The sequence below is a fragment of the Scylla paramamosain genome, chromosome 36 (genome assembly GCF_035594125.1).
Source record: "Scylla paramamosain isolate STU-SP2022 chromosome 36, ASM3559412v1, whole genome shotgun sequence".
Classification (NCBI taxonomy): Eukaryota; Metazoa; Arthropoda; class Malacostraca; order Decapoda; family Portunidae; genus Scylla; species Scylla paramamosain.
The window spans coordinates 11,554,426-11,572,604 of NC_087186.1; the positions used below are offsets into that span (position 1 = coordinate 11,554,426).

Sequence of the window (18,179 nt, forward strand, 5' to 3'; positions counted from 1 at the left end):
TTTTCCGGTGTGATTTCCTTTCTTTTAGTTCATCATTCCTTTAATCGCAGGAGTATAATTGTATTTATTCTGTGATGTGCTTCTATTGTTTGCCAAGATTTAGCACCTTTCATATCGCTCAATGAGGGTTTAGATAAGGAAATCCTCAATATTCTCTAGGATTATTATTTTCACAAGGTCGCTATGAATACTTCGCTGTTGCTTGTGGGAGATTGACATGACGATGACTACACTGTTAGTGAGCCTTCGGAGACTGAATAACAGCTCGTCTGAGGAAACACAGTCCCCATGCCAGCCTTGAGGACCCCAGGTATATAATCACCCCGCCGGACGCTGGGAGGGCAGTGCGTGCGTAGCCGTGTTGGGCGGCCATCGTGGAGCGTGATCTTGCGTCGCCTCGTGTGCGGTCATATAAAATTACTATTTTACGCTGACACTTAGCCATGACAGTGTTTTATGCGATAGTTACTCAGTGTCTCGTATTACTCTCGCTATAAGAACACACTGGACTTTTCTGAAGATTGCAAGAAAGATAAGTGTTTTATGAATCACTGAACTAGTATAACTCATTCTTTCCTACACAAGAACGCGCCAAATGCCCTTGAAAATTGCGAGATAGAGATATGACAGTGTTTCATGGTTCATTTAACCAGCGATCCTCATCAGGCTTGTTATAAGAACACGCTAAACATTTCCGAGGATCGCAAAGAAGACTTGAACTTTACTCTGCCGTAACTTCCAAGGGAGACGAGGGGCGTTACCATGGCTGGCCCTGTGTTATTGCTATTGACATTTCTATTGTTTCCACGCCTCGGTACTGCATTTCTAGGGCGTGGCACCTTCCTAGAGAACGGTGGTGACATCTTCAATCTGTACTGCGATGATTTTGATAAAGACGTGCAAGTGTGGCATCACCGGGAGATCACGAGGGAGGCGGTGAGGCGTGCCGTGGTCAGCTACTTCAAGGTGGGTCACTGGAGCACTCTGGTTTTGGCAGGATAGGTCTTCATTCATTTGTGGAATGGATGAGAGAGAGAGAGAGAGAGAGAGAGAGAGAGAGAGAGAGAGAGAGAGAGAGAGAGAGAGAGAGAGAGAGAGAGAGATAATATGTATGCGTCAATCTACATAATTTTTCACCAAGGTAAAGTTTTATAGCGAATTGTGAATCAAATGTCTGGTTGGCGTGAGTGGGCGACTGGGCGGTGGCAGGAAGGAAGTAGAGGTGTTGGTCTGATGCAAACACCATTTTTACCCACATTTCTGGTTCATGGGGCTGTGTGGGCTTGAGGATGATAAGATTTCGTTGCGTTTCAGTTTTAATGACCGGGGAAGGTGAAGGGAGACCAAGTAGTCTGTTATTTCTTTGGATTTATTACGTCGTTAATCTTGCACGAGATGAATGCAAACGTTTCCTTCAAATTTCTTTTCTTCTATTACATTTACAGATTCTCTTCTCATTGACATTACATTTATAAGTTCACCTCTTTTGCTTTGCTTTGAATTACAATTATAATTTCAATATAAGATGTGTGAATGTCGAGACTTTATGACTACCAAATATAAACTTCCTGGATTCCCTGCTGCAGGAGGTGACGCCCGCCGGAAGGACGTACAACCACAGGGACGGCATGACCCTAGAGGAGGCATATGAGGAGTACTACGGCCCTACCTACTCCCCAAAACCATTCCTGGACACTGTCTCTAAGCTGGTGGACGCGGCGGCTGAAGTTGACGCAGGCTTGTTGGGGGCAGATCCCAGGCAAGTGCTCCCTTCTTGACGTCGGAGGAATCTCATTTGAACTCGGCGTATATTTTCCCATGGCAGTATTGGTGTTAGCATGTCCTTTCATGAAAGTTAAGTGCAGCTGTACATGACTCTACGGCATGCCACCTCTTTTTCAAGCTGAACAATATATCAAAATGCTCCACTCCCTTCAGGTATCACGTAAGAATGAGAGATGTTCTGAGATGTAGGTGATAGAATGCACCTTCCTTCTCTCAGTTCAGACTTTAGCAGGCATATGAATGATAGTGTTTTCTCTCCCTCAGGTATCACTTTGGGAATGAGAGATTTTCCGAGTCTCAGATGATGCTAACGGGGCGGTGGCGGCGGATGATAAGCGCAGGGCGAGCTGGCGACTATGACGCCGCGCGCCAACTGTTGGGCCTTTCCCTGGGCACCATCCAAGACTTCTACTCCCATACCAACTGGGTCGAACTCGGGAACAAGGACTTCAATAGAAACGTTGGTGAGGAATGTTTGTCCTTGTGGCTGATCTAATTTCGGATTATTGCTCTATTTACATCAGTATGGGTTACGAAACTTTTGTTGAAGCCCTCTAACCATACGTTCCTTCAAGGTGTCACAGGTAAGGACTTCCTCAATGTAGCCACCGAGAGGGAACACACGTGCCAGGACTGTGAAGACGGAGCAGATGGTAGAGGCTCCTGCCGCAACAACATTCTGGAAGATATCTTAAGACAGGGCAGGCTCACCTCTGGCTACATCGAGGATATGGTGGTAGATGGAGCCAGGGTGGGGAAGCCGAGGGGAGTAGGTGAGTTGCTAAAGAGTTATGCCAGTTTTGTTGCTTCGTGCTATGGTTTTAAAAATGTAAGAGCATGACACGAATAACCCAAGTAAACTGCCTATTTGCCTGAGTTTATTATAGTGTTGAATCAGTTGAAATGGGATTGTGTTGAAATATTTATGACAGTCTAAATTTTGTAAGGCAAGTTATTTACTTGACTTAACGATCATTATTCAAAAAAAGTATTCTTTGAGGTGTGGTTTTGGTATTAAAATTAATATGATATGGTGTGGCTATGTACTATTTCCCAGATAAGTGCAGTCATGGTGGGCCAAGAGACAGGTCAAGGGGAGAAGGAGCAAGAGGTGGCATCAACAAGGAGCTCCCAACATCCTGCTTCTCCCCTCATCACTATCTACATCAGAGGGCGGCTCAGCAGGCAGTAGAGGTCAGTTGTTAGAAGATTAGCTTTTGACATGTAACTAATCAGAATTTTGGAATTTCTTTTATGTTTCTTTACCAACTTTTTTCTTGGTAAAGTAGTACATCCACTCAGTTTTCCTTGAATGGGTTTCAGTTTGCATACAGCAATGAAAATGCATGATGTCTATTATGATTATTGTAGTTTTCCTGTATTTTGTTATTATCTTGTCACATGTGCAAGATAAGACAATAGATCTGGAAGAGATTCCCTGTGCTCTGAAAACTTAAGGAAGAAAATGATAAACCATCCCATTTGAGCTTTCCTTTTTTACAGGCCACAGAATATTACCTCACCCTGGTGCGTGGGAGTCTGGGCACCCCTGCCTTCTCTCGCCTGCTGGGCCTCCACCCAACCCCTGCCATTGTGGTAGTTCTGGACACCACTGAATCCATGGGTCAAGAACTCAAGGCTCTCACCCGAACCTTCTCACGTTTAAATGACCAACACTCCTCGGCAGACTACCCACCCTCTGAGTACCTCTTTGTGCCCTTCAATGACCCATGTATGTAAAGAAGACTTTTTCTGGCAGCTGAGAGGAGAGGAACTGATAATAAATGTAAATGCTTGATAACCTTATCAGAGCTATATGACAGGTGACAAAGGGGAGTTTATTGGGCTTTCCATTATACTTTATTTTTTGTGGCATACTTGGTTCTCTCTCCATATCTCATTGGGATGAATTTAAGTTATCATATGGTGTAAATCCTTCTGAACAGTGTATGGGCCTGTAGTAAGATCCCAACACCCTGCGGAGATCTATCGCACTCTGAGTCGGCTGAGGACAGGTGGAGGAGGAGACGAGGCTGAGGTTAGTAATGGAAACTGAGTGACGGCAGGTGAATGAGAGAGAAATAAACATCATGTCTAGAAGCAAATTAAAGTATATGTTCACCATCCTTATGTTCAGTTTAATATTTGAAGATTTTAATGATGATAAGAAATTTGCTGCAAGTTATAAGTTTTCTGAATATATAAATTTTTAAAGTGAAATTTTCTATCTGAAATTAATTTACTTTATGATTTAAAGGTTTCCACAAGTCACACTAGCTTTTAATGAGTTCTAGCATATTCCATCATAAAACAAATACAATTTCCTTATAGGTTTCCTTACTTGGAGAAGCTAATGATTATAATAATAGTGATAAATGTATCCTATAATTGTATTCAACTATAATGGTGAAAACTGCAGCTTAGTTTTGTAGTAGCTGTTATTGGGAACCTAATGGTCTTCCACCACAGCTGAGCATGTCAGCACTGCGTCTGGCCCTGCATCACGCGCCGCCCCACTCCCACCTCTTCCTGTTCACGGATGCTCCCATCAAGGACCAGGAGTTTTTTGAGACTGTTGTTACACTTGCACACTCCAAGGCAGTCAAGGTAAGGCACAATTTTTTTTTCTCTCTCTCTCTCTCTCTCTCTCTCTCTCTCTCTCTCTCTCTCTCTCTCTCTCTCTCTCTCTCTCTCTCTCTCTCTCTCTCTCTCTCTCTCTCTCTCTCTCTCTCTCTCTCTCTCTCTCTCTCTCTCTCTCTCTCTCTCTCTCTCTCTCTCTTATCACAAGAAATTTATTTCCTATCTCTTCACTCTATATGGCAGGTGACTCCAGTGATAACCCTCCCTACAAGCTTTGGAAGATTTGCTGATGAGGAAGACTTCAGTGCCTACAGTGTATTTGGTGATGAGGAGACTGAGGTGATTGCATACTCCTCTCAGGAACTGCAGACTGAGTTAAGGTGAGGCATGACATGAGTTTGGTAACTTCCTCAACAGTGTGTATGTACTGTACAGGGATTACCACATGTTTGCCTATGAGCTTCTTATAGCTTCCATTGTACTCTTATGTAAGTTATTATTGATCACTGTTACATTATATTGTTTCATGTATTTTTATTCCTGACCACAGCCAAATAACAAACAACAGCAGTGAAATCAGAAGCACAAACAGTAGACCAAAGCGACAAGTGAGAAACTACAGCAAGTATGAGGAGCTTGCGGAGAAGACAGGAGGCCATGTGGTGCAGGTGGAGAGGGGCAGAGTGGAGGAGGTGGCCCGCATGATGGAGGTGGAACAGTACCCTGCGGTGAGGAGCAATACAGTGTTACGTAAATCCATACATCAAGTTTTGCTAATTCTTTTCATTCTCAGAGATCAGCAGTGTCATATTTATTTTCTGTGACATGATAAATTTACTGCTATTAACTTTTGTACAGTAATTTCTTTTCTGCTTGAAATAGACTGAACAGCCAGAACACACCATATCCACGGCAGTGTATTCTCTCCACTTTTCCTTGACTTATTTGTCCGCATCTGTTTGCTTTCTGCAAATCCACCTTTCACTCACACATTGTCTTCATAAACTTATATTATTTCACTCCCTCAGACATGACTCATCTTTGTGTATTCCAGGCTATTCTGTGGCGAGCCTTGAGATCAACAGCAAGCCAAGTTGTGAAGATACCTGTTGACTCTCTAGTGAGGGAGATCGAGGTGTCCATCTCAGGAGGTGTCAACTCTGCCACTTTATCTTCCTCAGGTAAGTTTTACATATCATATTACCTGCATTTTTTTGCACTTGGTGTTTACTGGACTTCATAAATATATTCTGGTGTAGAGGTAGTGCTGGGTGCTCCCATTTGACATGAATAATTGCCTGGAAAAGTTTGGGATTTCCATGTGTTGAGAAAATGGAGCACTATCACTTGTCATGTAGTATGGAAAGGAAAGAGAATTCTATTCATGATATAAATTATTTGGTACATTTCTGCAATGGACTTGGAGATGAACAAGGCAGTGGGAACCCTACATATGCTCCCCCATTGGTAACTATTGATGTGTGGAATTTAAGACTATTCTCATCTTAACAGGTGTAAGATTTGACCTTACATCCCAGACAAATGACCTTAAGGGATACACAGTGGTGGTTTCAACACCTTTCTTCCTTCAGGTGGGTAAAGTACTTCCACACCCTTCCTCTGATGAAAAAGAAAAAACTCAGTCTTTAATGTAACAATTGCTATTAAAGAATTGACAGTTTTTATTATGAGATCAATACTTATGGCATGTTGTTCATAGGTTCGCATTGACATGACACAGCGGCAGCAATACCTTGGAGACTGGACACTGACTTTTGAGCCGAGACGTGTGTGTTCAGTGACAGTCTCTGCCCGCACTCCACTGGACATTGCACCAGCTTTCTACCTTCCAGATGAACGTTCCTTCCATCCTTCCCTCCAGCGAGTCCCAGACCATCCAAGCCAAGGTGTGATTTTGTATACTGTCCCTGTAAGAGAGCTTAAATTCATCTTCAGTCTTTTAATCATATTCTGTAAACACTTAAGGAATGTTATTGATAGAACTTTTATCTTTATGTACTTTTAGGCATTCAGCAGAAATTATATACTCTAATAATAATGTAATAAAAACCTCTACAGCTTCTGTCTCACAAGTAAGTACTAGAAATACACTACAAGAGGTGTACAAATACAAACATATACTTACTTTGCACAGACTTGAATTCCTACCTGGATGTGGTCATCACTGGCGTGGATCGTGCTGGTCTGAGGCAGGTGGATGAGGCGCGACTACTGGACAGGTCAGGTAGTGAAGCACGTTTAATCCTTCCCACCTCCTCCCCTCGCCGGAATACTTACCTCAGCCTTGCCACCAGGGATCTGCCACAGGGGAGGTTCACAGTGGCCCTCTTCGGGAAGGATGGTTCAGGTGAGGCAGGCAGGTGGAATGGCTGTATTTGTACATCTTATAAGGTTGAACACAGGCAAGTGAGTGCCAGCAGTGGTGTATTGATGGGACACTCTCTGCTGATCAAAATCCACATGAGTCTTGGTGATTATCTTGGTCTTAATATGTCACTCTTGAGTTTTCCTTGAGTGTTGTGCCAAGATTTCAGTCCTTTGTGAATCTGTCTTTCCTGGGTGTATCTGTCTTTCTTCAGATTGATATTCTTACACTTGTATGATAAAGAATGCCTTGTTAATGTTCACTTGTTAATGAAACCTATTTAGTATCATGACTTATCATAACTCTGGAATAAACATGTGCTGCAGGTGCTTTGGTTAATTACAAATGACATTTCTTTTCACATCTACAGGTTTAAGCTTATATGGTGAATATCTTAAAGGTATATAAAGAAAGGCTATGTGGTGTATGTGTAATTCCCTTATTTCTGCAGGTCGGCGTTTCCGTAGGGAGAGCGGGGCATCTTGGGAGAGAGTGGAATCTGTGATATCCTTCCCACTGGGCCGGGAAATCTGGGGTCCTCCGGGGGCTATTCTCAGAGTGCCAGTCTCCATCACCAACACAGACACAGCCCCTGGTGCCTCCAACACTTACTTCCTGACTGCTAATGATGCTTTTGGCTCCTCAGTCATTCTGGACCAGCAGAGGTGAGTGTTAGGAACAGTTACTTGAATGCCTTCATTCACTTATAGTCTCCAAGTTGAAGTTCAAGATAAAAGTTTTACATTTTTCTTGTAATGAGTAAATATACCATCAAAGTTAAAGTATTAGACAAATGTTTTATGTTTACTAGCATTAATGTAAATGTAGATTGCACCAGAATTAAAGTATAACACAAAAGTTTTATGTTTTCTTGTATTAATTTGAGTAGCAGAGATAACTAAGTCAAAGTGTGAGATTAAAGTTTTATGTTACACTTATCACAAGTCAAGGATATAACTCTCAAAACCTTGGTGAATTACACAATATATATTTCCATGGAGTTTACTGAAATATGATGATTCAGGGTGACTCTGGGACGGAATGAGACAGCCACAGTGCAGGCAACACTGTACATTGATCCTCAAACACTGCCCCGGACCACCAACAGCCTGGTGGTGAGTGCCATCTCCACCCGGGGTGACACCTCCCATGCACGGGCCCACATCTCCGTCACACCTTTTGTAAGTCTTGTGGCTGGAGGATCAAGTGGAGCTGGTCTTGTCATTGCCTTAGATAACACATTTATACAATTTTCATTGGTCAAAAAGGGTAATTAATCTTATGAGTACTTACTTCAGCATCATTTCTTGTGAACCAACTCCTTGTTTATGTGGTTTTCTTCCAGAATTCTGGGAAAACAATACAATGATAATTTTGTCTTAGTATCTGGCCCATGCACTTAATTAATGACAATAGTAATTAAATTTTTCATAATCTAATGGTTTCTGAAGTGGTGCTTATTTCAGTAGGTAGTCAAGTGATGTTTGCTTAATCATTGTGTTCTATTTTGGTTTCCTGTAAAGTAATGCTTTGAAAAAAAAAAAGTTGTGCCATGAATATGAAGGAAGGTGAAGCATGATACTGAAAAGTACTGAGTATATGTTCAAGTTTTGTATTTGGGGATGACTTAGGAGGAATTTGATTATTCTTATGTTGCATGCAGGTAATTGACCGCATTCCTCCAACCTGTGAGGTTGTGTCCAAGGTGTCGTGTTCAAGCAGTGACCTGACATCCAGCTCCTGCTCCCAAAGTCGCTGGTCCATGCGGTTCACAGTCCGGGACAATAGAGGTGGGTCACTCCAACAGTGTGGTTCTTCTGTTTACTTGCTGACACTTGAAAATAATGAATAACATGTTGAGTATGCATTTGTGATATATATACTATATAGTACATGTCCATATATAAACTGGTTTCGCACATTCTGTGAAATTTTTATTTACTTAGTGTCCATGTCTTGCTTTCCATATAAATGCATAACTGAACCATTAGCATATTATAACATATTTTCATTAGTAGTTATTCTATGTTCTACTTCCAGGAGTGTTTCTTGTGGAATCTCAACCCGATGCCAACTTTCCAAATTTTGCGAGTGGTCAAACAGAAGTGACGCTGCCGTACTCTGCCTCGTGCTGTGAACCCGGAGTCACCATTGTGGTCACTGACATTGATAACAATTTTGCTACTTGTGAAATTTATAATGGGGAGCTGGGATCCTCTCAAGGTGAGCAATATATCTTTCTGTATAGGCAGGTAATGCAATGTGTGACAGGAGTTTTCATTTTGTTTCTATGTCGTGAAAAAAAATACTGGATCAGTGAATAAGTACCACTAGCAAAGAAGTTACCTATTTCAAAATTGCGTTCTTGTTTATATCATTCTCTTAGAACATGGCAGTTGGTGTTAATCAGATTTAACACTACATAAGATACAATTTGTATGTGTCTTGCAAAACCAAGACAAGCAGACATAATATCTTGTGGCTTTCTCCATTTCAGGCACTGCACCACTGACCACAGCAGCCATCACTGGAATTGCCGTTGGCTCAGTCTTACTCGTGCTTATAATCATCGCAGTCATTGTTATCTTTGTCATCTATCGCCGTAGAAGCAGGAAGGAGGATGTCACCACAAGAGCACCCCGAAGGCTGTCCATGGAATAGGGGTGCGTGAGGGAACACTCAGTGCCGGCAGCAAGGGTGGAGTCTTTACCATCAGCAGGAGACGAGAGACATGATCAACTTTATGAAGAACCTATTTTCCCCTCTTGCAGTCACACACAGTCACATCTGAGGAGAGGCTCTTGGGTTTCAGAATCCTCTGTAAGTACAAGTTTAGATTCCTTTTCATCTTCATCTGACAGAAGAGAAAGTTGCCACAGAGGACACAGTTCAACCCCAAGACAGTCACGCTTTCAGTCCTTTGCACCTTCCAGTGGAGGAAGTGAGTCAACAAGGTCTTCAGTCACTTCTTCTGCCTTGTCAAGAACATCCTATGAGTTTGGGTACTGGAAAGTGAAATTCCTGCGACCACCTTCAGTGTTCACAGTGAATAGAGCAAGTCAGTCAGAGGCGTGAGGAATGGATTTACTTTTCATTGTAGTGAATGAGACAAAGGAAATATTTTAAAGAGAAGAAATACAATGCAATTATATACAGACACAAACAGAGGCAGTCATTGTGGCTAGATACCACTGCAGAGGAAAAGCGCAAGCTGGTACCATCATTCACAAATCAACAATATAAACCTGCATGCAAAAGTTGGGTAATTAGTATTTACATTTCTGATGGCTTTTATCAATCAGTGAAACTAAAAAGCAAGGACCTTCACACATCTTGCCTGTGGTGATGAGCTGCATGGTGCTGATGGCAGCACTTGTTATAGTGATGGAGGAATGTCATTTTGTGTTCAGCACCTGCTGTGTGTTCCCTCATGGATTTATTTATGAAACTTATTTCTGTATCAATACTTTTAATGAAAAATTTTGTATTTAATTGGATGATCTTTAACTGTATTATTGTATAGTGATGGTTTAATACTTAGATTCTGAATCTATTCTGTGCTTTCATTGAGGGCAGGAAATAGAATTCTTATTATGATGATCTTGATTGCCTTAAGTCATAAAATATCCCTTGCAATGCTTTCAAGCTGCAGGTATCTGTAAAGTTAGGTTCTCCATTGCATTGGATGTCATTTCTAGGTTACAGGAAAAGGGAAACTTATACAGTAAGAAAGTAAATATAATATAATTATAATCTTTATGAAACATTCCTTGTCTACATGACTGTAAACATGTTTCAGTCAAAGTCTGTTAGTCTTTGCATGTTTATATAGTATGTAATATATTTATATTGTAAGAAATACATTCATCCTAAGAATAACAGAAGCAGAGCCATTTTATGTACCTGTGAATATACATGTGTTTTCATATAAACTTTTTTTTATATTACTTATTGTTAGTCTCCTCTCTATAACTTCAAGGGAATATCCTTCCATCCACAAGAATGTTCAAGCCATTGTAGTCACCGTCAGCAACAAGTACGCTGCACATGCCAGAGGGACTGCTCCTTGCTGTCCATCTTGGTAATGAGACAAAGGAATTTCAACTGTATTTAGTGTTGCTTCCTACTGTTGAACAGCCAATTACTCAATAAAGGCTAGAAATTTGCTGTAATTCCATGCCTTGATCAGTTTTGGAAAATGTTCCTGCTTCACTACATTGAAAGACAGCATTAATATAATTACAAAAATTTTGCCAGCTTTGTATAAGATATGTATTACGAGAAACTAAGGAATGACAATCAACTTTATGTCCACCACAGCTGTAGTGGTGAGATCCTCAGTCCAACAGATAAAAATGTTACAGTAATGCAGGTAATTGATGCAAAGGATAGTTATTGCAAGCTGTGATCATCAGCTGGAAATATACATCATGATCCAGCTCCTGTAGTAGGCCACCTCCGAGAACACTCTGGGGTAGTAGGACTGCAAGCACCCCTCGCCCCAGGAGGTGATGCCGTGCAGGTGCCCCATGCAGAGGAGCGGTCCGCCCTCGTCACCATCACAAGTGTCGACCTTTTCTGACGGCAGACCTGCACACATCATGGAGTCCTCGATGGCCATGGCGCCGTAGGATGCCCTGCACTCCTTGTCTGTCAGGGTGGTCATTTCTGCCTGTTTGTCAAGAAGTGAGATTGACAGAATTTAATCAAAAGTGATGGATTACACACTTGAAGATTACAGCACATAAATGCAAATACAGACCCAGGTAAATTTTCAAGAGTGAAAATTTCTAAAACTGTATTTCTGTAAATAGGAGTGGAGTGTACCTTCTGTAGCTGCTTATAGTAATCCCCAGTTTCGATGGTGGCACCCCAGCCAATGACAGTGCAGAGTGTGTTCCCAGGCACGATCTCCCCGTCAGGTGGCAGAGGCAGCGGCTTCACCAAGTCTCCTAGGACCAGTTGCTCCTTTAGCTGTGAGGGAGATAACAGAGTATCATTCATGTGTCATCCTACAAATGATGAATGTTTATAAGGCCAAGCCATGATGCAGGATGAAAGTGCTGCATTAAAAAAAAAAAAAAAAAAGAAACAGGGTGTAAAGCGTGAAAGAATGCCAGGTCTTCAGTGTTAGCAGTATTCATAACCAAAACAATAAGGATATGATGAATGGACTATTTGTTGCCTTGGGGTACAAGCAATATCCTACATGGCTGATGAAAATGTACTTCAGAAACACGAATGGAATAAATGGAAAAGACTAAAATCCTGGTGTACCCCACTACACTGTACTTCATAATGGGAGGATGATCAAAACTCTACTCTCTCTCTCTTTGCGCATTCAAGACAGACGGTCACACACCTTCAGGATGGCCACGTTATTGGAGTGAGTGATCCTGTTGAAGTGCTCATGAAGGATCGCCGCTCCGACTTGTATCACTTGGCGACTTTCCCCGTGATCTTCCAGGTTGGTGACGCCCGCCACTACAGACAGACTGCTCACCGTGAAGCTGTGATGGGTGGATGATGGATAGAGTCATTGTGATACCCTCATAGGTCTCCGCCAGGGCTCATTAGATCACTATAAGATCATCACAGCCTCCACAGCACCAACACAAAGGATAGAGTCATTAAAGCAGTAAGTTGGACTAGTATTCCGAAACGCTTTGTTCTATAATTGGAGTTATTTGCAAAGGCTGCGGAGATAGGAATAACAGTTGACATTGACGACCGTAAGAGCATCAGCAAAGAAGTAGACTACAAAGGGCAAGAGTTGACGTACAAGAGGCAGCTCCAGGTGTTACTATTAGTGGATTTAGAAACTGATGGATTTCGATTCTTGCAAGGATAATATTTCGGCATGTTGTCTAGCAAGTAAGTGCTGTCATTAATGCTATAAATAATTCGGGAAATAAAGATTTAGATAAAGCAGCATCCTCTGTGTTTAATCTTGCGCAGTTCGAGTTATTTACAGAGGCGAAAGCAATACAATCCTATATCCTACACAGGAGATAATAAATTAATCCCCACTTAAATTCATTTAGAGAACACACTGGATTTCCCAGAGAAAACGAGAGGGAGTAGGGATTGAGGTGAAGTAAGGGGTTACCTCCGCGTCTCCAGCTCACGAGAAAGTATTCGAGGCTTCATTCACAGCTTGTTGACTTGAGTATTAAACAGACATTGGATGGAAGCTGGCAGCCGAACTAAGCCTTTATTTTGACGTATTAGTGAGGGCAGCATCGTTTGTAAGTCGTGGAGCAGTGTGTGATAAGTGCCCAGAAAATGGAGTGTTAATGAAAACGTGAAACCAGACTAGTGGAGAGGCTGGGAAGATGGAAGCGGTGCAGGCTGGGTGAGGTAAGTCTCCTTTCCATCTTTGTTTTAGTTGCGTATCTTTATCGTTATTGTTGCCGTGTGACTCCACGCCTCTAAGCTCACGTTTACTCCGAATTATTGTTAAAACTCCACCATAACAATTCGTATTTACCGCAGACAATGATATTTCGTGTTACATTAATACGTTTATCAATTCCGGTCCCCATTTGAATCAGCGTAGATAGTCACTTACTCGTCAATGCAGTCGGCAGTAGTGAGAATGTGTAGCTCTGTTAGTATGGTGCCTCCACACAAATGCCTTGAGCCCAGGAACCCTCTGTGCTGCACCGATGCCTGTGGAACGAGAGAGTGCTGTTACTTGGTGTGGAACTGTTGATGAACTGTTTGAAGGGAAAATGTTCGGAATTTATGTAATGTAGTACCTAGTTAATGAGACCTGTGCAACTACTGAGGAATGGTATACATAGAACAAGTGTATGTTAACCCTTTCACTATTACATATCTTCCGCCTTCAATTCCTATAGCTTTTTTGGACACCAGTTTTTTTGTACTCAACTCTCGTAACACTGTACCCGTTTAAAGTAAAAAATAGGCTTTTTAAATCACTTTTCCTTCTGTGTCTCCATGCTAACAATTTCAACAGTGCTAGGAAGGTTGAGTAAGAACGTCTAAAACAGTAGAAGGGTTAATGTGGTTTGTACAAAGTGATGTTCATGTCTACCAGTGTTAATTCGACTTAACTATTGAGTATTAGCATTCATGGGTCATGTTGAGACTATGGACAGAATTTTCAACATTCAGCGTCTTTTCTCTATTAGTCTTGTCAAGTTTTAGTAGAAATTATTGGGATTTTTAAGCGTATTCGGGATGGGTATAAATGGACAGGTATATGATGCAATTAATTAGTCCTCTTACCTGATGTGGAAACTCGCCAGGTTTTGCGTCTACTCCTCCAATGATTCGTGAGAAGCCTTTCTGTCCTCTTCTCCACTGACCGCCTTCTGCCGCTCCTTATAGATTGATAGACAGATAAATAGATGGATGGGTATTTTACTGCACAGACTTAATGAAGCTGATTGACTTATGTATCGGTTTAATGGTACAAAAAAAATGGTATGGTAATTGTATAAAAAATGTACTGATACACACCGTACACTACTCCTGATAAACGCTAGAAATGTCTGGCGTATTAAATTTAAACTGCACCTGATTTCTCGTTTTTTTTTTTTTTTTACTCAGAAGTTCCAGGAAAATCATATAAGAAGAAGAAAAAGCAAAAACTTCTCTCAGCTCGCGGACGCACACACTCAAGTCTTGGTGTTGCAAAGAATGTCAGTCATCCTCCATAACAGCAAACTTCGTAGTAAGTATCAATTTATTTTTTTGCGATTTTTCTTTCATTTGAGGATTATAAGGGAAATGCAACAAAGAGGCTAAGTTAACTAATAGGTATATGTATTGCCTACTGGTGAACTAACAGATAAATATGAACAGAACAATAAGGTGACTAGAAAAAAAAATATTATGCTCATCTATTAATTGAAATAACTGAAGACTTAGAGACATCAATAATCAATGTTTTTCTACACTTAAGAATTAAACCAAGGTATATTCACACTGCACATTGAAAAGCCAAGTGAAAAATAGTTACGCTCATCTCACCAAACAGGAGAAAAAGGGCAAGGAGGAGATGGTGGGGTTGGAGGAGAAGGGATGCTCGTGTTCTCTTCATGGCAGATGGAGATGAGGTGATTGTGGTGCTGGTTTGTTGTCGGACTTGCCTTTTCTATTCCACCACCATCCTTCCTCCCCTACCCGACCACTCCGTGCCTCAGTTCCCAGCTCTTATCATCTGGTTATCGTTCCGTCGCTCCAAGACTTTTTTGTTTGGTGATTAATTTTCGTAATTATTTTCATTTCACTGCGCTTCACTTGTTTCCATGCACCGTGTCTTTATTTTCTTTCGGTGTATCACATTTTGCTGTCTCTCCTCCTCCTTCTCCCTTCTTAAACGCTATCTTGTTTTTTTTTAGGGAGCACGTATACGATAACTATATTCTTTCGGGTACGATAACTGTTTTTTTTTTCTTAGTCAACTGAATGACATGGTGAGAAAAAAATGTAGAAAATCCAGCTGAATTTTATTTACAGTATTCTCTGAGAAAATTGAGGGAAGAACTAAATACTAAAACAACTTTTAGGAAGAGTTTAAAATTGAGAAGATTACTTGAACACCAATATGTTTGCGATAGTCTTGTACTCGGCAAAGGATCTGAACTGAAGGTGGTAATAAGGCGGTTGTGACCTTGACAGCCGGGCAGAGGAAGCTATGGGAGTGTTGGTGTATGTAACTACGATGGGGGGGGGTCGGTATTTCCAGCCGATTCGACAAAATTATGGGAACTTCCTTGCTGTTTGGGGGAGTGAGTGGCGATGATAAGGGATAAAGGGTAAAAATTAATGCACTAAGTGAAGTAATGTGTTTTATTCACAGAGAGAAAAAAACAGTCTTTAAATAGAAAACAGCATCCAAACAGCCACTGAGACCCTTGCATAATTTTTGTATCTCTGAAGGCGATAAGAATATTTCCACCTTCACCTGCTACTTCCCACAGACACCTCTCTCTCTCTCTCTCCACCCCTTCGTCCCGACAGCTGATGTTGCTTGTCACGTAGAAGCATGTATAATTTTTGGGGGGAGGTCCGTGTTTAGAGGTCAGAGAAGTCGAGTGATGCTTCTACGTGCGCTTCCAAGTCAGCCTGCTTTCACTTATCTTGCTGTGCGTCGGTACGTGTCTGTCTGTTCTGGGGGTGGTTGGTGAAGAGCCGGAGGAGGGTGAGGGTACAGGAGGTATGAATTTTAATCTAGAATTCAAGGATGGGAGTCTTCAGTACATAGGCTTTTTGTTAAGGAAGGTCAGGCATGAGACAGACAGAGAGAGAGAGAGAGAGAGAGAGAGAGAGAGAGAGAGAGAGAGAGAGAGAGAGAGAGAGAGAGAGAGAGAGAGACTCCTCCCTTTCCCGTGATCTCGCTTTCCAGACTTTCTACTTACTTTCATCTCTATTCTGTTCAAATTCACTAATGCAAGAGTTGGCCAGTACTTTCAGTCTTTCATCTGTGTCGCTGGCAAAACGCTGGAACTCTCTTCCTCTTTCTATTTTTCCTCCTTACTGCGACTTTCAGTGTTTCAAAAGAGGAGTGTCAGGACTTCTGAGAAACTAAATTGTCCAACTCTTTGAATTCTTCTGGTGTGTCTTTTTAGGAACAGTGTTGTGCCGAAATGTCTTTTATTTATATATTTTTGTACTCACTTGTTCCTCGACCGTAGTCTCTAATTCGCACAGAAGAGAAGAAATCACTGCTATTATAAAAACATTCTTAAAAACCACAATATATTTTTTCTTTCTTAAGCGGAGGTTGAGATATGAGGCCAAAATGTTTCAGTGTACGGGTCATTTCTCAGATCTCAAGCAGGAGGGAAAGAATACTGCAGGTGAACAAACAGTAGAAACAGTTAATGTAAAGAGTACTGAAAGAATGCTCGCTTCATGTTACTTCTTCATTCGAGAGATTTACTCCTGCTCAGATTTACTTCTTGAATGCCCAACGCACATGTTTCTTAAATTGCGAGGCAGCTCAGTGATATTTCATTCATGTTTGCTGAAAGGAGAATAGATGGTGTGTGTTTGTATACGAGTATATATATTTCTGTGTATTTGTTACCCTGGAGAAGTTGTGAGTGGAAAATTCCTGTACTTCTTTTCTGCAACGAATGTATGAGATTTAAATGTTAGTTTGTGTGTGTGTGTGTGTGTGTGTGTGTGTGTGTGTGTGTGTGTGTGTGTGTGTGTGTGTATTTTTCATGTAATCGCTTATTATTGATTAGTGCTTGTGTTCACGTAACGTTCCCTTGTTGTTGTTGTTATTGTTGTTGTTGGTGGTAGTGGTGGTGATGGTGGTAATGACAGTTGGTCAGGTGTACAGAAAACAAAAAATGTACAGCTTTGGACACTGATCGACACATGAATGAAGAGTTTAATGGCGCCTGACTTGTTACCATTTGTATGTTCCATCTTGATAGGGCGGTAAGGTGGAGTGTGCTGGGAAGATTTTACTTTCGGGGGAACGCTGGTAATGGGGAATGGGATGGGAGTAATTCAACAGCAGGTGTGGGAGGATAACTAGAGGAAACACCTGCTTGGGAGTTGTAAAGGGGATGAACAGGTAGCAGGAGGGAGGGAAGAGGGTAGAGGAGGGGATATTTCACTAAGGGGAAGGGGATGGTAGGGAGAAAGAAGAAAGGGAATAGTAAAAAGTAACTGAGGATAGCAGGGAAGAAGGGTAGTGTGATTGGATGGGATGAGAGTGAGGGGGATGGGAGGGGAGACTGCACCAAGGGGAAGGGAATGGTAAGGGGGAAAAGCAGGATAGGAATAGCAAAAGGTAACTGAGGATAGCAGTGGGGGGGTTATGAGGGAAGGAGGGATGGGGGTTGGGGGAGGGTGTGTGGCGCCCGCAGCGTAGTGGAGGCAGGAGTGGTGGCGTCAGCGTGGGGGGATGAACAAGATGCCCCGGAGCTACAGTGCCGCCCTCTCCCTGGCTCTCCGCGTGATCCTGTTGCTGTGGCACCTGACCTCCCTGGCTGGCACCCCTAAGCACCTCAGGACAGAGTCATTTCGTCCCCTTAGCTAGAGATGAGGAAGACAGGAATGCGTGGCGTGTTCTCGGTGGCTGGCGGTGGCGGCGTGTCGGGGCTGCGGAGCGAGGCGAGGACAATGCCAAGGCCTCGCGGACGTGTTTGGACGCGCGTGGCCGGCGGGCGGGGCTGCCAGGCCGGGGGCGGTGGTCCAATTGGTTCCATCACGGCAGAAATTGAGTTGCAGTCGCCATGACGACGACACTTAGGTGCTCCACTCCCCTCACACGCCCACTGTCCTGTGAACGACGCCCACACTTGCCTTGGGAGTTGGGTGAGGGGCCAGGGGGCGGGGGAGGAACGCAGAGGTGACGGGTGCAAAGGTCTTTGAAATGGCAACCTAACCTGCCCCAGCCTACCTCGGCCTTTCCAGCAGCGAGTGCCTTGCTCAG

General features: G+C 42.4%; 2 protein-coding genes across 4 annotated transcripts in view; one reads left to right on the plus strand and one right to left on the minus strand.

Moving 5' to 3' along the window:
* The window catches only part of LOC135090990 (von Willebrand factor A domain-containing protein 7-like), a 29,776-nt gene extending 18,858 nt beyond the window's left edge, over positions 1 to 10,918 (plus strand). The window contains exons 3-21 of one of the 3 annotated variants that reach the window (XM_063988270.1): positions 178 to 966; positions 1,587 to 1,759; positions 2,050 to 2,249; positions 2,361 to 2,558; positions 2,843 to 2,979; positions 3,289 to 3,517; positions 3,732 to 3,823; positions 4,255 to 4,392; positions 4,609 to 4,745; positions 4,916 to 5,093; positions 5,420 to 5,546; positions 5,878 to 5,957; positions 6,086 to 6,272; positions 6,521 to 6,733; positions 7,203 to 7,416; positions 7,776 to 7,932; positions 8,415 to 8,541; positions 8,792 to 8,974; positions 9,249 to 10,918. In XM_063988270.1, coding sequence (XP_063844340.1) covers positions 763 to 966; positions 1,587 to 1,759; positions 2,050 to 2,249; positions 2,361 to 2,558; positions 2,843 to 2,979; positions 3,289 to 3,517; positions 3,732 to 3,823; positions 4,255 to 4,392; positions 4,609 to 4,745; positions 4,916 to 5,093; positions 5,420 to 5,546; positions 5,878 to 5,957; positions 6,086 to 6,272; positions 6,521 to 6,733; positions 7,203 to 7,416; positions 7,776 to 7,932; positions 8,415 to 8,541; positions 8,792 to 8,974; positions 9,249 to 9,412 — 3,138 coding nt within the window. In that variant the 5' untranslated portion in view covers positions 178 to 762 and the 3' untranslated portion in view covers positions 9,413 to 10,918. The remainder of the gene's footprint in view (positions 1 to 177; positions 967 to 1,586; positions 1,760 to 2,049; positions 2,250 to 2,360; positions 2,559 to 2,842; positions 2,980 to 3,288; positions 3,518 to 3,731; positions 3,824 to 4,254; positions 4,393 to 4,608; positions 4,746 to 4,915; positions 5,094 to 5,419; positions 5,547 to 5,877; positions 5,958 to 6,085; positions 6,273 to 6,520; positions 6,734 to 7,202; positions 7,417 to 7,775; positions 7,933 to 8,414; positions 8,542 to 8,791; positions 8,975 to 9,248) is intronic. The other 2 variants (XM_063988271.1, XM_063988272.1) reach the window with 2 other exon arrangements.
* Positions 10,476 to 14,912, minus strand: LOC135090992 (trypsin-1-like). The gene is made up of 6 exons (XM_063988274.1): positions 14,753 to 14,912; positions 14,006 to 14,100; positions 13,323 to 13,423; positions 12,114 to 12,261; positions 11,579 to 11,725; positions 10,476 to 11,423 (listed from the first exon to the last, which is right to left on the minus strand). Exons 1-6 carry the CDS (start codon positions 14,820 to 14,822, stop codon positions 11,163 to 11,165), a joined length of 822 nt encoding a protein of 273 aa, XP_063844344.1. The 5' UTR covers positions 14,823 to 14,912; the 3' UTR covers positions 10,476 to 11,162.
* Positions 14,913 to 18,179: the final 3,267 nt, after the last annotated feature.